Consider the following 18,822-nt stretch of genomic DNA (forward strand, 5'->3'; position numbering starts at 1 on the left):
CCCTCTAGAGTCAAGTCTCTTGCCAGCCCTAAGATGGCTCCCTTAGATATTAGATAGGATATATACTTCGCTGCTCCCGTATCCATCCTTCCTATATCCCAACCATCCCAATCCCCCGAGCTCCTCCCATCCTCCCCTTCTCATATTTCTCATCCCATTTCCCCTTTGCCCCATGCCACCTCACCCGCAAGTTCCCAGTTTTTGCCCTGCAATCTTGTCTACTTCCCCCTCTCCATGCGGATGACTATATGATTTTCTTTGGGTTCACTTTCTTATTTAACTTCTATAGGATCACACATTATATGCTTAATGTCTTTTATTTATGGCTAGAAACCGATTATGAGTGAGTACATCCCATGTTCCTCTTTTTGGGTCTGGGATACCTCACTCAGGATAGTGTTTTCTATTTCCATCCATTTGCACGCAAAATTCGCGAAGTCATTGTTTTTTACTGCTGAGTAGTACTCTAATATGTATATATTCCACACTTTCTTTATCCATTCCTCCATTGAAGGGCATCTAGGTTGTTTCCAGGTTTTGGCTATTACAAACAATGCTGCTATGAACATAGTTGAACAGATACTTTTGTCATTTGATGTGGCATCTCTTGGGTATATTCCCAATAGTGGTATTACTGGATCTTGGGGTAGGTTGATCCCAAATTTCCTGAGAAATCGCCACACTGATTTCCAAAGTGGTTGCACAAGATTGCATTCCCACCAGCAATGAATGAGTGTGCCTCGTTCTCCACAACCTCTCCAGCAAAGGCTATCCTTGGTGTTCTTGATTTTAGCCATTCTGACAGGTGTAAGATGGTATCTCAAAGTTGTTTTAATTTGCATTTCCCTTATCGCTAAGGAGGTTGAGCATGACCTTAGGTGTCTTTTGGCCATTTGAATTTCTTCTGTTGAGAATTCTCTGTTCAGATCAGTGCCCCATTTTTTTATTGGGTTCATTAGCATTTTAAAGTTTAGTTTCTTGAGTTCTTTATATATTTTGGTGATCAGACCTTTGTCTGTTGCAGGGTTGGTGAAGATCTTCTCCCAGTCAGTGGGTTGCCTTTTTGTCTTAGTGACAGTGTCCTTTGCTTTACAGAAGCTACTCAGTTTCAGGAGGTCCCATTTATTCAATGTTGCCCTTAATGTCTGTGCTGCTGGGGATAAACGTAGGAAGTGATCTCCTGTACCCATATGTTGTAGAGTACTTCCAACTTTTTCTTCTATCAGGTTCAGTGTGTTCAGACTAATATTGAGGTCTTTAATCCATTTGGACTTGAGTTTTGTGCATGGTGATAGATATGGATCTATTTTCATTCTTCTACACGTTGACAACCAGTTCTGCCAGCACCATTTGTTGAAGATGCTCTCTTTTTTCCATTGAATACTTTTAGCTCCTTTATCAAAAATTAGGTGTTCATAAGTTTGTGGGTTGAAATCAGGGTCTTCTACTCGGTTCCATTGATCAACTTCTCTGTTTTTATACCAATACCAAGCTGTTTTCAATACTGAGGCTCTGTAATAGAGTTTGAGGTCAGGGATGGTAATGCCTCCAGACGATCCTTTATTATATAAGATTGTTTTGGCTATCCTGGGTTTTTTGTTTCTCCATATAAAGTTGATTATTGTCCTCTCAAGATCTGTGAAGAATTTTGATGGGATTTTAATGGGGATTGCATTGAATCTATAAATTGCCCTTGGTAGAATTGCCATTTTTACTATGTTGATCCTCCCTATCCAAGAGCAAGGGAGATCCTTCCATTTTCTGGTATCCTCCTCAATTTCTTTCTTCATTGACTTAAAGTTCTTGTCAAATAGATCCTTTACTTCCTTGGTTAGGGTTACCCCAAGATATTTTATGCTATTTGTGGCTATCGTGAAGGGTGATGCTTCTCTGATTTCCATCTCTGCTTCCTTATCCTTTGTGTATAGGAGGGCAACTGATTTTTTGGAATTGATCTTGTATCCTGCAACGCTACTAAAGGTGTTTATCAGCTGAAGGAGTTCTTTGCTGGAGTTTTTGGGGTCGCTTATGTACACTATCATATCGTCTGCAAATAATGAAAGTTTAACTTCTTCCTTTCCGATTTGAATCCCTTTGATCCCCTTATGTTGTCATATTGCTATTGCTAGAATTTCAAGCACTATATTAAAGAGGTATGGAGAGAGTGGACAACCTTGTCGTGTTCCTGATTTTAGTGGAATAGCTTTGAGTTTCTCTCCATTTAATTTGATGTTAGCTGACGGCTTGCTATAAATTGCTTTTATTATATTTAGGAACGACCCTTGTATTCCTAATCTCTCTAAGACCTTTATCATAAAGGGATGTTGAATTTTGTCAAATGCTTTTTCCGCATCTAATGAAATGATCATATGGTTTTTTTCTTTCAGATTATTTATATGATGGATTACATTGATAGATTTTCGTATGTTGAACCAGCCCTGCATCTCTGGGATGAAGCCTACTTGATCATAATGGATAATTTTTCTAATGTGTTCTTGGATTCTGTTTGCCAGTATTTTGTTGAGTATTTTTGCGTCGATGTTCATGAGTGAGATTGGCCTGTAGTTCTCTTTCTTGGTTGTGTCTTTGTGTGGTTTTGGTATCAGAGTAACTTCAGCTTCATAAAAGGAATTTGGCAATGACTTCTCTGTTTCAATATTGTGAAATACATTAAGGAGTATAGGTATTAGGTCTTCTTGGAAGTTCTGGTAGAATTCTGCATTAAAGCCGTCTGGACCTGGGCTTTTTTTGGTGGGAAGGTTTTTTATAACAACTTCTAATTCTTCGCGACTAACAGGTCTATTTAGATTGTTCACCTGGTCCTGGTTTAACTTTGGTATATGGTACTTATCTAAAAAAGTGTCCATTTCTTTTACATTTTCCAATTTTGTGGCATACAGGTTTTTGTAGTAAGATCTAATGATTCTCTGAATTTCGTCTGTGTCTGTGGTTATGTCTCCCTTTTCGTTTCTGATTTTGTTAATTTGCGTATTCTCTCTCCGCCGTTTGATTAGTTTGGATAGGGGTTTATCAATCTTATTGATTTTCTCCAAGAACCAGCTTTTTGTTTCATTGATTCTTTGGATTGTTTTCTGTGTTTCTATTTTGTTGATTTCAGCCCTCAATTTGATTATTTCCAGTCTTCTACTTCTCCTAGGTGAGTCTGCTTCTTTTCTTTCTAAAGCTTTAAGGTGGGCTATTAGGTCTCCAATGTGTGCTTTCTCCGTTTTCTTTATGTGGGCACTTAATGCTATGAACTTTCCTCTTAGCACTGCTTTCATAGTGTCCCATAGGTTTGAGTATGTTGAGTCTTCGTTTTCATTGAATTCAAGAAAGACTTTAATTTCTTTCTTTATTTCTTCCTTGATCCAGGTGTGGTTCAGTAGTTGACTGTCCAATTTCCATGAGTTCATAGGCTTTCTGTGGATAGCATTGTTGTTGAATTCTAACTTTAATCCATGGTGATCTGATAAGACACAGGTGGTTACCGATATTTTTTTGTAACTGTGTAAGTTTGCTTTGTTACCGAGTATGTGGTCTATTTTCGAGAAGGTTCCATGAGCTGCAGAGAAGAAGGTATATTCTTTCTTATTTGAGTGGAATGTTCTATAGATGTCTGTTAAGTCCATTTGATTCATTACCTCCCTTAATCCTCTTATTTCTCTGTTAGGTTTCTGTCTGATTGACCTGTCCATTGGTGAGAGAGGAGTGTTGAAATCTCCTACTATTAGTGTGTGTGGTTTGATGACTGCCTTGAGTTTTAGTAACGTTTCTTTTACATAAGTGGGTGCTTTTATATTAGGGGCATAGATATTCAGGATTGAGACTTCATCCTGGTGAATTGTTCCTGTTATGAGTAAAAAATGTCCATCTCCATCTCTTTTGATTGATTTTAGTTTGAAGTCAACTTTCTTAGAAATTAGTATGGCCACACCTGCTTGTTTCTTAGGTCCATTTGCTTGATAAACCTTTTCCCAGCCCTTTACTTTGAGTAGATGTCTGTCTTTGTGGTTGAGGTGTGTTTCTTGTAAGCAACAGAATGTTGGATCCTGTTTTCGTATCCAATCTCTTAGCCTGTGCCTCTTTATAGGTGAGTTGAGTCCATTGATATTAAGTGATATTAATGACCAGTGGTTGTTAACTCCGGTCATTTTTCCTTTCTTTCTTTCTTTCCTTCTTTTGGTAGTAGAGTTTGTGTGTTTCCCTTCTTCAAGTTGTGCTGGTGAAGGGTCATTAGATGTCTGAGTTATTGTGGGCATTGTTGGACTCCTTGGTTTGTGATTTTCCTTCAATTACTTTCTGAAGGGCTGGATTTGTGGCTACGTATTGTTTAAATTTGTTTTTATCCTGGAAAATTTTGTTTTCTCCATTTATAGTGAATGAAAGCTTGGCTGGGTATAGTAGTCTGGGCTTGCATCCATGGTCTCGTAGTTTCTGCAGTATATCTATCCAGGACCTTCTGGCTTTCATGGTTTCCATAGAGAAATCAGGTGTAAGTCTGATAGGTTTACCTTTATAGGTAACTTGACCTTTTTCCTTTGCAGCTCTTAATATTCTTTCTTTATTCTGTATGTTTTGTGTTTTGATTATTATATGACGAGGAGATGTTTTTTTTTGATCCAGTCGATTTGGTGTTCTGTATGCTTCTTGGACCTTCAAAGGAATATCTTTCTTAAGGTTGGGAAAGTTTTCTTCTATAATTTTATTAAATATATTTTCTGGACCATTGAGCTGTACTTCTTCTCCTTCTTCTATCCCTATTATTCTTAGGTTTGGTCTTTTTATTGTGTCCCAGATTTCCTGAATGTTTTGTGATGAGAATTTGTTGGTTATGCTGTTTTCTTTGATGAGAGTGTTTATTTTCTCTATGGTATCTTCAGTGTCTGAGATTCTTTCTTCTATCTCTTGTAATCTGTTGGTGGTACTTGTCTCTGTAGTTCCTGTTCGTTTATTCAAATTTTCCATCTCCATCCTTCCCTCGGTTTGTGTTTTCTTTATTACTTCCACTTCATTCTTCAAGTCTTGAACCGTTTCCCTTACCTGTTTGATTACTTTTTCTTGTTTCTCTTGGTTTTCTTGGGTATCTTTGAGAGATTTATTCATTTCCTCTACCTTTTTGTTTGTAATCTCTAATTGGTTGTGGCAGTTTTTCACCTCCTGTTTAAGGTCCTCTATTATTTTCATAAAATTCACTTTTGAGTCGAATTCTTCTAATTCTTCTGGATTAGGGTGTACACTTCTCATTTCGGTATTCCTGGATCCTGGTGATGTCACGTTGCCTTTCAAGTTGTTGGGGGAATTCTTGCATTGGCGCCTGCCCATCTTTTCCTTCAAATGGAGCCAGGAGAGGCCTGATGTCTTGGACCAGTCTTTGCTGTGACTAACTCTCTAGGTGTATCTCCTCAGTGTAGGGGCAGGAACCGTTCCCTTCCAGATGAACTCCTCAACACCAAAACAAGGATGCGTGGTATTCCAATGACCCGCGTAAAGAAGGCCGAATGCAAGGGGTCGGGCGGGGTCGAGTAGAACACAGGCGACACTGCAGTACAAGCTGGAGGTGCCTGCACTCCCTTTCGGGGGTTGCTGAGGCCTGCCCGCTAGGCAGGCACTCACTGCTCTGGTTGGGCAGCCTTAGTGTAGGGGCGTTTGTGCTCTCTACCGGGACCGTCCGCCCCAGGATAGTACACACTCACCCGTCCCGATGAAACTTCTCGGCACCTACACAGGAACTCCTGGATGCCACAATGAGCCAGGGACAAAGGGAAGTAGGGCGCAGGCAGAGCAGGTCCAGGAGATCACAGCAGAGACTGCAGCCCCAGCAGCAGGGGCCCGCTTTCCCTGGCGGGGACCTTGAGGCCTGCCCTCTAGTCAGGCACTCACTGCTCTGGGCTGGTAGCCTTAGTGAAAGGGCAGGAAACTGTTCCACAGCTAAGGACCTTGCAGACAAGGCAGGCTTGGGGGTGGGGGTGGGGGGCGGGTGTGTAGGAAAGAAAGCCTTGCAGCAGGAGCTGGGGGGGGGGGGGCGTTTGTGCTCTCTACCGGGACAGTGCGCCCCAGGATAGCACACACTCACCCATCCAGATGGGACTTCTCAGCACCTATGCAGGGATTCCTGGTGGCCCCAATGAGCCCGGGACCAAGGGAAATAGGGGGCAGGGAGAGCAGGTCCAGGAGATCACAAGCAGAGACTGCAACCCCAGCAGCAGGGGCCTGCTTCCCCTGGTGGGGACCTTGAGGCCTGCCCTCTAGTCAGGCACTCACTGGTCTGGGCTGGTAGCCTTAGTGAAAGGGCAGGAAACTGTTCCACAGCTAAGGACCTTGCAGACAAGGCAGGCTTGGGGGTGGGGGTGGGGGCGGGTGTGTAGGAGAGAAAGCCCTGCAGCAGGAGCTGGGGGAGGGGCGTTTGTGCTCTCTACAGGGACCGTCCGCCCCAGGATAGCACACACTCACCCGTCCTGATGAAACTACTCGGCACCTACACAGGAACTCCTGGATGCCCCAATGAGCCAGGGACAAAGGGAAGTAGGGCGCAGGCAGAGCAGGTCCAGGAGATCACAGCAGAGACTGCAGCCCCAGCAGCGGGGGCCCGCTTTCCCTGGCGGGACCTTGAGGCCTGCCCTCTAGTCAGGCCCTCACTGCTCTGGGTTGGTAGCCTTAGTGAAAGGGCAGGAAACTGTTCCACAGCTAAGGACCTTGCAGACAAGGCAGGCTTGGGGGTGGGGGTGGGGGGCGGGTGTGTAGGAAAGAAAGCCTTGCAGCAGGAGCTGGGGGGGGGGGGCGTTTGTGCTCTCTACCGGGACAGTGCGCCCCAGGATAGCACACACTCACCCATCCAGATGGGACTTCTCAGCACCTATGCAGGGATTCCTGGTGGCCCCAATGAGCCCGGGACCAAGGGGAATAGGGGGCAGGGAGAGCAGGTCCAGGAGATCACAAGCAGAGACTGCAACCCCAGCAGCAGGGGCCTGCTTCCCCTGGTGGGGACCTTGAGGCCTGCCCTCTAGTCAGGCACTCACTGGTCTGGGCTGGTAGCCTTAGTGAAAGGGCAGGAAACTGTTCCACAGCTAAGGACCTTGCAGACAAGGCAGGCTTGGGGGTGGGGGTGGGGGCGGGTGTGTAGGAGAGAAAGCCCTGCAGCAGGAGCTGGGGGAGGGGCGTTTGTGCTCTCTACAGGGACCGTCCGCCCCAGGATAGCACACACTCACCCGTCCCGATGAAACTTCTCGGCACCTACACAGGAACTCCTGGATGCCCCAATGAGCCAGGGACAAAGGGAAGTAGGGCGCAGGCAGAGCAGGTCCAGGAGATCACAGCAGAGACTGCAGCCCCAGCAGCGGGGGCCCGCTTTCCCTGGCGGGGACCTTGAGGCCTGCCCTCTAGTCAGGCCCTCACTGCTCTGGGTTGGTAGCCTTAGTGAAAGGGCAGGAAACTGTTCCACAGCTAAGGACCTTGCAGACAAGGCAGGCTTGGGGGTGGGGGTGGGGGGCGGGTGTGTAGGAAAGAAAGCCTTGCAGCAGGAGCTGGGGGGGGGGCGTTTGTGCTCTCTACCGGGACAGTGCGCCCCAGGATAGCACACACTCACCCGTCCTGATGAAACTACTCGGCACCTACACAGGAACTCCTGGATGCCCCAATGAGCCAGGGACAAAGGGAAGTAGGGCGCAGGCAGAGCAGGTCCAGGAGATCACAGCAGAGACTGCAGCCCCAGCAGCGGGGGCCCGCTTTCCCTGGCGGGGACCTTGAGGCCTGCCCTCTAGTCAGGCCCTCACTGCTCTGGGTTCCTTTGATGTAAATTTGATTTAACTTTCTTTCCTGGTGACCTGTGTCATAAAGTTAAGCTACAGATTACCTCCTTGTATAGATGTCAAGATCTGTTCTCCTCTTCTGTTCACATCCTTTATTATGTCTGTGAGAATGCTGGAAAACCACAGTCTGATGTTGCTCTAAAGGACACATTGGGATCTTGCTTATAAAGACATGGGATGTCAAATTAACTCTCGTTTTTGAGACTGAATTGTGGGCACATTCCACTCCATTGACCTTGAAAACAGAGCCATGAGGGAAATTCAAGGAGATTGGCATGGATTTGGAATGCATTCTTTTAAACAGAATCTGTACTTTCATTTCCCAGCCACCCAGACCCGAATAATCACACAAAATTTCTGTGTGATTTAGGCTTCCATCTTAAATTAACTCAACGAGTATTCCTCTCTAATTCCCAGTAATTTCTCCCTTAAGTAAGTTCACTTTCCACATTGCTCCAAGAGTAGTTCTTATGGGATCAAGTCCTTCTTATTAAAACTGTTGCAGGACCTGTTAGTCAACAGGGCAAGTGCGTCAAGTTATAGACTCAAGTGTATAACTTGCAGTCCATCATTTATCTACTTACCTTTGTTTTCTTGCTTTCCTTGTCTGTGACACTGAACTGACAGCAGTTTATGAAATTTAATATAGTTTCCCACTGCCTTCTTATGGAATTATTTGTAACCACCAATAAACTGCAGTACAGCCTTTTAGAGATAAGCATCCATCTTCTGTAAGTCCTATATTACTGTAGCTTTCAATCTATAATGCCACCATATGTTTCTTCATCTGATTCACCTAATAAAAGATTAATATCCTCTTTGGGAGATATGGTTGGCTTTAGCATGTCTGAAGTCTCAACTCCAAAAATAGATCGTGGCCCTGGAAGAGTGTATATTGTAAAAACCTATAAGTGTAGAACAAGCGTCTTTAGCTACCTGCTTGAAGAGCATCCTTTTTGTGCATTGCAGTCATGCTGAATACCATTTCTTTTCAGTTGTTTTGCGGTCAATAAATCAATATAATCATAACCCAGTGTAGAGGATTATTCTAGACATAAATCCCAAAATCTCTTACATAGAATTTCTTTGATCCTTTTGCTACCCATATTTCAGTAGCTCAGTGCTAACTAAGACAACTGTGGTTGATTCTGCATTTCCTTTGCTAATGGAAATAGATTAGAGTTTTGAATTCACTGAGTGGATTAGGTGAGACTAATGCTTTCAATCCTCCTGCTTCTTCCTTGCTAGTCCAGGGTTATAGAATTGAGCACAAAGGTCCTTGAGAAGCTTCACTACAGTGTGCAGTGTGTAATCTTGCTCCGTTAATATGCTGACCTCTGATATGTGTTTGACTTATTTTTTTCATGGACTTCTTCTATACTCGTTAAAGTTCCGAAAACACCTAGAACATTTTGAGCATGCACAAGTACTGAAAATATCTTCACAAATTCATTTCATACCTTCTAATAATGTCACCTCTTCCCAGATCCTCCCCATCTCTTTGATCACTCAACTATGTGTGTAGGCTTTCAATTTTTTTAAATGAATTTTATGTTCCTCAAGCGAAAACTTTCCATAAAGTATGTCAATCACTCTATCATTACAAATACTTAAAAAACGTGTGTTTTGTGGGTACATATTATAAGTAAGTACATTTGATACGAAGCAAAATGAGAAAATGGTAACTTTCTGTTTATAAATAAAACTATTACAAAATATATTTTCATCTTAGAAAATGTACAACTACTGCATTAGATAAAAGAATAAAATAACATTGAAACTGTGAAACAAATATGGAGAATCACATATTAAGAACCCCAAAAATACATTTAGAAGGTTAATATAAAATGCCTCCCCACTGTGATTAGATATTGGAGGGTTAAGGCTCAGCTGTGTATCACGTTATTTATTACAGTTGCTCTATTTTCAATATTGCTCTTTTTTATTCGTTCATATTTGGAAAGAACAGGATGACACCATGCTATTAAAATTACATAGAATTTTATTTTTAGTATCAACTTTTATACCACAAATAATCCATTTTTATTTCTGTCATTTCTTTTCAGATCCCAAAATAGAGTGGCTAAATTAAAACATGAAAGATTATTTAATATTTTAAGTATCTGAATGAATGTGATATATATGTATGTATATATGAAAACAGTATATTAATATGCATGAGTAATTATTTTGAGATATAAATTCCCTGTTTAACATTCAACCTCGAGGTTGATGTCGAATGTATAAGCATTCTGTAGTTGAGTGGCAAGTTCTGGTAAGCAATGAAGACACAAACTAAGGAATGAGGTTGGCTTGAATAGAAGCAGGAGATTGAATTTATTTCCTTTTGTTTCATATTCATTTTATTTAATCTCGTCTATCAAGATTAATTTTGAGCAAAGTCTAAAATATCAATGTTTCCCACAATATTTGAGACAATTAATGACAGATTCAGAGGCATTTATTAAAGCATAATATTACAATTACTGAAATTGCTTTGCAACCATAATTGAAATATTCATAACTTGAATTGAACTTTCTTTCCTCACTTTCTAGTCAATCATAGCTGTCCCGATGATCAGTTTAAATGCCAGAATAATCGTTGTATCCCCAAAAGATGGCTTTGTGATGGAGCAAATGACTGTGGGAGCAATGAAGATGAGTCCAACCAAACCTGCGCAGGTAATGGTCTGCACAGATATGTAATAAATCACTTCTACATCACTTCTGTGACACACAGGTCAAGTGGATACAGTAGCTGAACTTTGTTGGCATTGACAGTCTGATTATTGCCATGGTCAAGAAATTTAGTGTTTGGTGCCACAAAGGCCAGATTACAAATGGTGTTTTACTAATCCTTGACCACAATCCTGCATTCCAAATTAATCTGGCACTTCATCTCTTCGTGCTGGCTGTCCTGTTATCAGCATCTCCTTCAAGACTTGTCCATGCTAAACCTTCCTAGGCTTCAAATCCTTTTTGTTAGCATGCTGTGATCCTGAACACCTCCCAAGGAGAACTATTTATTTTATCCTGAGAAAATACTTAATTTTTATTTTTTTTCTACTACAGAACACCTTTGTGAATAGTTTTCTGTTCATGGAACATTATTTATAGGAGGCAGAATTTTTTTTTCCCCTGAATGAAGTCGCATTACGACTAAGAATATTTATATTTCCATATAATCCATGCCTTTGTAATAAATCATTGATTCCCTAGCCGGCCTCTTATTGAATAGAAATATCCAGCTGGTGGTACGGCTTGGAAAAGCGTGCCAGAAAGGTCATGATTACTAGGTAAATGTTGAAAAATGACACTGGCTAACAGCAGCCCAGTGCACTGTAAATGATGAAGAAAAGCTAGTGGTGATACATATTGCTATAATTGGTGAAAACTGATTCTTGAAGGATGCTGAAATGTTACAGCCTACCAAATGCACAACACCTGTTTCTCCTTTAGCCATTATAAACCTTCCTAAATAAAAACAAACTATTGTAACAATGTAGGCTCATTGACCTAAAGATTTGTTCCTAACCTCGTTTTTGGCATTGACTTTCTTGTGCAAAGGCTTGTCCCTCTCTGCCCTATCTTTTGAGTACAATTTTTGAGCTCTATTAGACACTGAATTTGTTACAATTATAACAAAAGAACTTCTTGATATGCATAAAACAGTCACTATAAAAGCAAAAGGAAACCATTTCCTACCATGACTTAAGGCATCATATGAACAGACTTTTCCATTGGTGAAGCACTTGCTCACCCTCTGTGGATGAGTAATTCTCTTCAGCCTTGGTTAAAACCTCTAATCTTTGGAGGAAGTGAATTATTAAATTGTGTGTGTGTGTGTGTGTGTGTGTGTGTGTTTCCAAGACTTCCTCAAACAAAAAGAAATCTCAACACCATGATGCCCACTTTCAAGAGCTTTCATTTTTCAGATGAAATGCAGCTCCTGCAACTTTGTGAGCTCTGCCTGAAAGGCCCTTACTTTTTGGGCTAAGCTATACTACACACCAGATTATCTTGAATTTTATGTGCAGCCAACTTGACTTTGAGAAGTTCACACTGAATATGACTCTAATTTACAATGAAGCATTTCTGCACACCAATGCGCCTGCTAATCTTTTAAGATTAAGGTTTAATTAAAAGATTTTGCTTCATTACATACTGAACATAAACAGAGATGTTTTTGCCTTAAAATAGGAAGACACTCATTTTTATGGTAGAGTACCTGCCTTTTTTATACTAATTACAAGTTTTGCTTGTTTCCACGTGATTTATAAAAGAACATTTGCATGTGATGAGCTATCAGTAGTAGTAAAGATGGAAATACTTCTATGTAAGAGTCAATAAAGCAATCAGTTCTGATTAGTGTGATTTCTGTGGTTCTGGATACCTATAGTGCATGAAGAAATAAAACACAGCATATTGAATGCCAATTTGGGTTGTGATTCTCACTACCAGGTCAGTACACGCAAGTCAGTTTACCCGGGGCAGCTGGTGTCACTGTAGGGTATGCTCTGAAATGGAAATGAAAACAACAAAGAGGAAAATGAACATGTCTCTTACCATCATGAAGTTTGATAAGTGGGGTTAAGCTATGATGTACTTCCATTTCATTTCCCCCAAAGAAATAAACAACTCAAGTGGCTTAGTAGACCTGGACAACGTGACCGATTCCTCCAAGCCCTATCTAGAACCTGAAATCTAAGTGTATATGTGAAGATGTACCTGAGGTGAAAAGACTCCAAATAGGGATATTTTATCATGATGTCTTCTTCCTCATCTCTTTATATAGGAGCTGCTTAAATACTTATGTGAATCTTCTCCCACCAGAAACCTGTTTTCTATTTTGTTTCTTTAGCATTTTCCCACAACCAGTAAATATGTCATGACACTGATGACTGAATGATCAAAAGTACATAGTACTTACATTTGTAGACAAAGAACAAGACATATAAGAACATATATCAGCCATCCACTGCCATGCACACTGTTAGTAAGCATCATATCAAGTTGAGCCACACTGCGCTTATGCTGTCTAGTTTTATGTTGACTGGACATATGCCATATTGGAAGCAAGAACCTCAGTTAATAAAATGCCTACACTAGATTTGCCTGTTTTACATGCTCTTGGGAGATGACTGATATGACTGGGCTCATCTCACCATGGGTGATGCCAACCCTGGGCATATGATCCTGGGTGTTAAAGAAATGAAGCTAAATAAGACATGGAAAGCAATGTAAGCAGTGTTCTTCATCAAGCATGGCCTCTGCTTCAGTTATTTCCTCCAGGTTTCTGCCTTGAGTTCTTTCCTTTTCTATTTTTTTTTTCCTCAGTGATGGAGTACGATCGGAGAGCTGTAAGATAAAATAAAGATCCTTCTCAAGTGATTTTTGGTCTTGGTGTTTCCTCACAGCAACTAAAAGTCAGGATTATAAGAAGATCAAAGTATTGAGAAGAATTCCTGAAGGAAGCAATGTTAAACCATTGAAATATAAGAAAAATCTCTAAGTAATAATAAAATCCATTTACAAAGGAATGTAAATAATCTTATCAAAAACAAGTTTTGGCAAAATTATGGGGAGAAAGAGCTCTCACATATTCTTATTGGTTGCATAACTTGATGTTTTACATTAGGAAAGTATCTTAGCGAGGTTTCTATAGCTGCTATGAAAGACCATGACCAAAAAGCAAGCTGAGGAAGAAAGGGCTTATTTGACTTATACTTCCAGATCATAGCCTCTCATAGCAGAGATCAGAACCAGATCTCAAGCAGGGATGGAACCTGGAGGCAGGAGCTGATGCAGAGGCCATGGAGGGGAGCTGTTTACTGGCTTGCTTCTCCTGGCTTGCTCAACCTGCTTTCTCATAGAACCCAGGACCCAAGGTTGGCATCACCTGCCATTGACTGGACCCTTTCTGACTCATCAGTAATTAAGAAGATGCTTTACAGCTGCATCTCACAAACACATTTCTTCAGCTAAGGCTCCTTATTCTCTACTGACTCTATCTAGTATCAAGGACACACAAAAGCAGCCAGTACAGAAAAGAATTTGTTAAATTCAGTACGTCCCAAAATTTATGCATGCTTATCTCAGCAATATCTATTTTCCCATTGTAGTTTAAAGCTGTGCATAGGAAAACCTGGGGGAAAAGTTATTCACCTGAGATCTATGAATAGAAAAGCCCCCAAACCAGCTGCACTTCATTAAGATAATTGATAGATTTGTATATTTGCCATGCATAGTTAGAAAGACTGAGCTCATACTCAAGTGTCAAAAAGAATCAATTTTCAAAATATCTCATACATAAAGGAAAATATACACATCATTTACAAGAAAGTTAAACTGACACATAGTTCTATGTATCACTCATAACTTCATGTGTAGTCTTTAAAATATTCCTGGACATAAAATGAAACCAAGGAGTCAGACCTGTCAGGGGGAATTCAGTGTGTGGGAGATACTTCATGGTCCATAAAGTGAGGCTATAATATAGGTTTTTAATAATACAAAGCAAAATACTATAGCAAATATATAGAAATAAATTGGATGTAGCTGTACAACAGAGGCAAGTATATATTTGGTTGACCTCTTTGTGATAGGAACATTTCACTAGGAGCAAATGCCAACCAGCTTATAATGCTGGAGTAGCGGTGGTCTAAACCCTATGAGCTGGTTAGAGAAGGCACCCAAAAGAGTGGTAGTGCATGCACAGGTCACAAAGGAGCAGACCCAGTCACACAGAGAAGCTTTAGTCTCTCAAAAATACAGCTTCTGTCTAATTCTCAGAGAATTTCAGAGGTCAAGAGGAATGAATGGTGGTTACATTTGAAATTCACTTTCCTGTAAGTAATGCTAATAATTCTTACACTTTCACCTAGGCAGTCCCAAGTCAACATTTTCTCCCATCATTGAACACTAATTGCATTGGACAATATTCTTCTGCTCACATCATCCAACAAATTTGATCAAATGCACACTAAGCATGTATAATTACATTAAAATAACCAATATATTAAAATCAGACATTTTTCAAGATAAACTATAAAAGCTTCTGTCTCCTCGTCTTTTGTAGTGCTAAAAATAAAAATCCAAGGGCCAGCACACAGTGTCCAAACTCTGTACCATTGGGGTACATGCGCAGCCCTTGGTTTTTTAAGTTGAAGTTTTGAAATGTAGCCCAGGCTAAATAACCTTGAAGTCATCATCTTCCGCTTCCTCTTCTTAAGTACTACAATTTACAGCGATGAGTTGGTATATGTTATCTAAACAGAATTCTAAACAGAAGTGACAAAGGTGATATTCCTTACTGTTTTGTTTGAACAGTCCCCTCCTCATCTCGAACTTACGCTTTTGGGTTTTATTGAGATACACGATAGCAGTGATTAGCAGGAACCCTTATACTGTGGGGGAAATCTCTGATTCAAGTGCTAGATAAATAATTCTGCAGAACACACTGATAAGTTCCTCTTTAGGGCACTATTTGCTGTGAAATTAAAGTTCTGTGGGGTCACTGTGTGACATCTCCTGCAAGCTAATAGCACATGGTGCAAAGGAGGACTGAGAAGAAAAACATTGTGTTGTCTCTGTTTGAGTCCATTGATCTGAAGTGCTAACTCTGTCAATTTGATTATGTCTCGAAGGAATAAAATATTGTTCTCATCTGAAATCAGTTAAATTTCCCTGGAAGAAAAAGGAAATACTTTTCCCCCAGATCAGAAGGGATAGTGAATTCAAACATTTCCTAGTCTTAATCTTTCAATAACTATGTAAAAAATTCTCAGGTCAATGACTACAGCAGGTTCTTCAGCTTCACAGCTATAGTGAGGGCCACACACACATGCCCTGCCATCACGATGGCCATTCACCCACTATATGAATTAGCCTGACAATTTTTTTTTAATTTTTATTTTTAATAAAAGCAACCAAAACTTTGCTAGACCCTAGGGAGAAACTGATGGGAGATACTGTGGTAACAAGAACATAAAGTTAAAGAACAGTGGTTTGCATAAATTTAATACGTTATGATGATGGTTAAGGTGGAATTAAATGTAGATAAACCACCTAATGATGTTTTCATTTAAAATCATGAGAGAGTGAAATACAATAGAAAGAGAAGGAAGAGAGAAGAGAAAAGCAAAAGGAAAGAATAGGCAAGGAAAAAAGGAAGAAAACTAAGTAGATTAAGAAAAGGAGAAAGGCGAAAAGATAGGGAGAATGAAAAGAAAGGACAATGCAAAGCAAGAGCCCTTGTGAAGTTTCTCTTAAAACAGAAGGGGAAGACACTTGGTTGTAACCACTGAAGCAAAATGGATGTAAGGGGAAATTTTCCATCTCCTTCACATCCTAGTCTTTTTCATGAATTAAACCAAAGCCCACACCTTGGGCATATGCTCCTGCATTGTTTTCTTCTCCAAAAAAAAAAAAAAAAAAAGACACAGTTATATAAAATCAACTAAGACCTTCATTGAATTTATTTTGCATGTTAGTATTATAGAAAAGAAGGCTAGTAATATAAGGCAATAACAATGGCAATTAGAAATATTTAATGTTATTTAAAATGAAAACTTCAGAACATCATGCATTAGTTAGAAAAAATAAAATATGTTAATTTAACACAAATAATCAGTTTTTTTAAATGGAAACAGGTATTATCTAAGTATTTTGATACTTAAATCCTTATGTACATAGCAAAATGTACATTGCAATAACATCCCTAATTACTCTAATTATAGGTAGTATACCTCCAGTTCATGGTGTCAAACTAATAAGTAAATTTTAAATTTTGTTTTTAAGTAATCTTTAAAATATTCATTAATTCTGATCACACAGCCATGGGCATATGTGTTTGTATGCCTTTATAATGAGATTATTTTAAATTACTTTAATGTAGTTTAGCATTCAAGGTATTTTTAAAGAACCAAATAAAAACACATTTTTCCTAATACATACGGAAGAAGAAATCTTTCAATAAATGGATCTCTGTTTCTTGTGTGAAAGTTCAGATTCTCTGCAATCTCTTACTGTACCAATATAGATCCTTTCCCCTGTTCTCTAATAGAAAGGCATGGTGAGTAGGAAAATCCCACTCAAGACAAATTTCTGCTTTGAATTTGAAAGAAAAAAGAAAAAAATGAAAATGAAACATTAAAAGTAATTTGTGTACACTACCGAAAGGCATAGGGTCTGGGGAGAAGCAGAGAAGCAAATCACTTCTGTGCTCCTGATCTCACCTGACCAATAAGAAAGGGTAAACGGTTCCTAGGTGGACCCTGTTACTTCAGCTTGTGTCTTTTGACCACAGCGAGCAGTTTTGCATATTCCTGCCCATTACAGCTCTAAGTACAATCATTAAAGAAGCCATTTATCAGTTTATACAGCTGCACAAAAGTTCCATATAAAGTCTTAAGCTAGCTACGTGTCTTAGACAATATTTCTGTATTCTCACTTCACATGGAGAGTTTACTTAGAAATGAAGAGGTAGATGCAAGGGAAATGTTACACGAAAAGGACAATTATGATCCCGGATTAGAACCTAGGTACCCTGTATGCTTACAAGCTTCGTTTGGCATTACAGGAAAAAAAAAAAGTTTTCTTGATTTTTACATTTATTTCTTTTAAAACAATCTTCTCATTTTATATATCAATCCCAGTTCCAGCACCCTCCCCTCCTCCCAGTCCCCCAACCTTCCCCACCTCCATCCACTCCTCAGAAAGAGTAAGGCTTCTCATGGGGAGTTAGCGTAATTCCTTCCTAGAAGGGATTTGGATGAAATTGAATTCAATATCATTTTAAAAGCACATGATGGGAAAATTCTTAGAATAATGAGCTATCTTCATTTGTGAAAATTTTCAAGAAAGTTCATTATTTTAGCAGCCAATTTCACTGAACGGCAAAGTGTACATAGCTTCAGAGCAGAGAGAAAGCTAGTTTTACAAAGCTTCATCTAAAAATTCACTAAAAAATGTTGTATCCTGAAAAAGAAAGGAAGGAAGGAAGGAAGGAAGGAAGGAAGGAAGGAAGGAAGGAAGAAAGAAAGAAAGAAAGAAAGAAAGAAAGAAAGAAAGAAAGAAAGAAAGAAAGAAAGAAAGAAAGAAAGAAAGAAAACAAGCAAGCTGGGCTGCAGTTGTACATGCCTTTAATTCCAGCACTCAGGAGGCGGAGGCTTGCGGAGTTCTGTGAGTTAAAAGCCCCCCAGTCTACAAAAGCTAGGTCCAGTATGTCCAGCAAGGGCTGTTACACCGAGAAACCCTGTCTTGAAAAACAAACAAACAAAACAACCAACAAACAAACAAACAAAAAAATGCATCCTGAAAAAAGAAGCCATGCCTTTGAAAGATTATGGAAGGGAATATGTGGGAGAGTTTGGCAGGAGGAATGGGAAAGGGGGAAATATAATTACATTAAAACATCAAAACCTCGAGGCAGGCGGATCTCTGTGAGTTCGAGACCAGCCTGGTCTACGGAGCTAGTTCCAGGACAGGCTCCAAAGCCACAGAGAAACCCTGTCTCAAAAAAAACAAACAAAAACAAAAAAAAAAACAAAAAAAAACAAAAAACAAAACATCAAAACCTAAAAATGTAAAACATAAGCAATAACACTTATATTTTAAACAGATATTACATGTGCCATTCCTCAAAAATTCTGTGAATTTATTCTTTGTGTATAAACTGATCTTTACAGCCAGAACCTGCCAGGCTGACCAGTTCTCTTGTGGAAATGGGCGCTGCATTCCCAGAGCATGGCTGTGTGACAGAGAGGATGACTGTGGTGACCAGACAGATGAAGCGGCGTCCTGTGGTAAGTTGAGAATAGTTGTACTTTAGTAGAGATGTGGCAGAGACAGCGTACTGGTGCTACATTTCCTTACAGCTATTTTTATATGAATAAGATTCAAGGAGGCAAATACGTTATTCATTGCAGCTCTTTGAACATGACTTTCAATGCCTGCTTCTCAATAGCTCTCATTCAGAATAGGTAGTTACAATAGCCTCAGTTAATAGAGCTCATTC

General features: G+C 40.0%; 1 protein-coding gene across 7 annotated transcripts in view; it reads left to right on the plus strand.

Moving 5' to 3' along the window:
* The window catches only part of Lrp1b (LDL receptor related protein 1B), a 1,777,797-nt gene that overhangs the window by 1,051,663 nt on the left and 707,312 nt on the right, over positions 1 to 18,822 (plus strand). For all 7 annotated transcript variants that reach the window (XR_009056008.1, XM_057755646.1, XM_057755649.1 and 4 more), the window contains exons 17-18: positions 10,362 to 10,487; positions 18,494 to 18,610. Coding sequence is in view for 6 of the 7 variants with exons in the window: in XM_057755646.1 (XP_057611629.1) it covers positions 10,362 to 10,487; positions 18,494 to 18,610 (243 nt within the window). In the remaining variant the exon portion in view is untranslated. The remainder of the gene's footprint in view (positions 1 to 10,361; positions 10,488 to 18,493; positions 18,611 to 18,822) is intronic.

This window comes from Chionomys nivalis, chromosome 22 (assembly GCF_950005125.1).
Source record: "Chionomys nivalis chromosome 22, mChiNiv1.1, whole genome shotgun sequence".
Lineage (NCBI taxonomy): Eukaryota > Metazoa > Chordata > Mammalia > Rodentia > Cricetidae > Chionomys > Chionomys nivalis.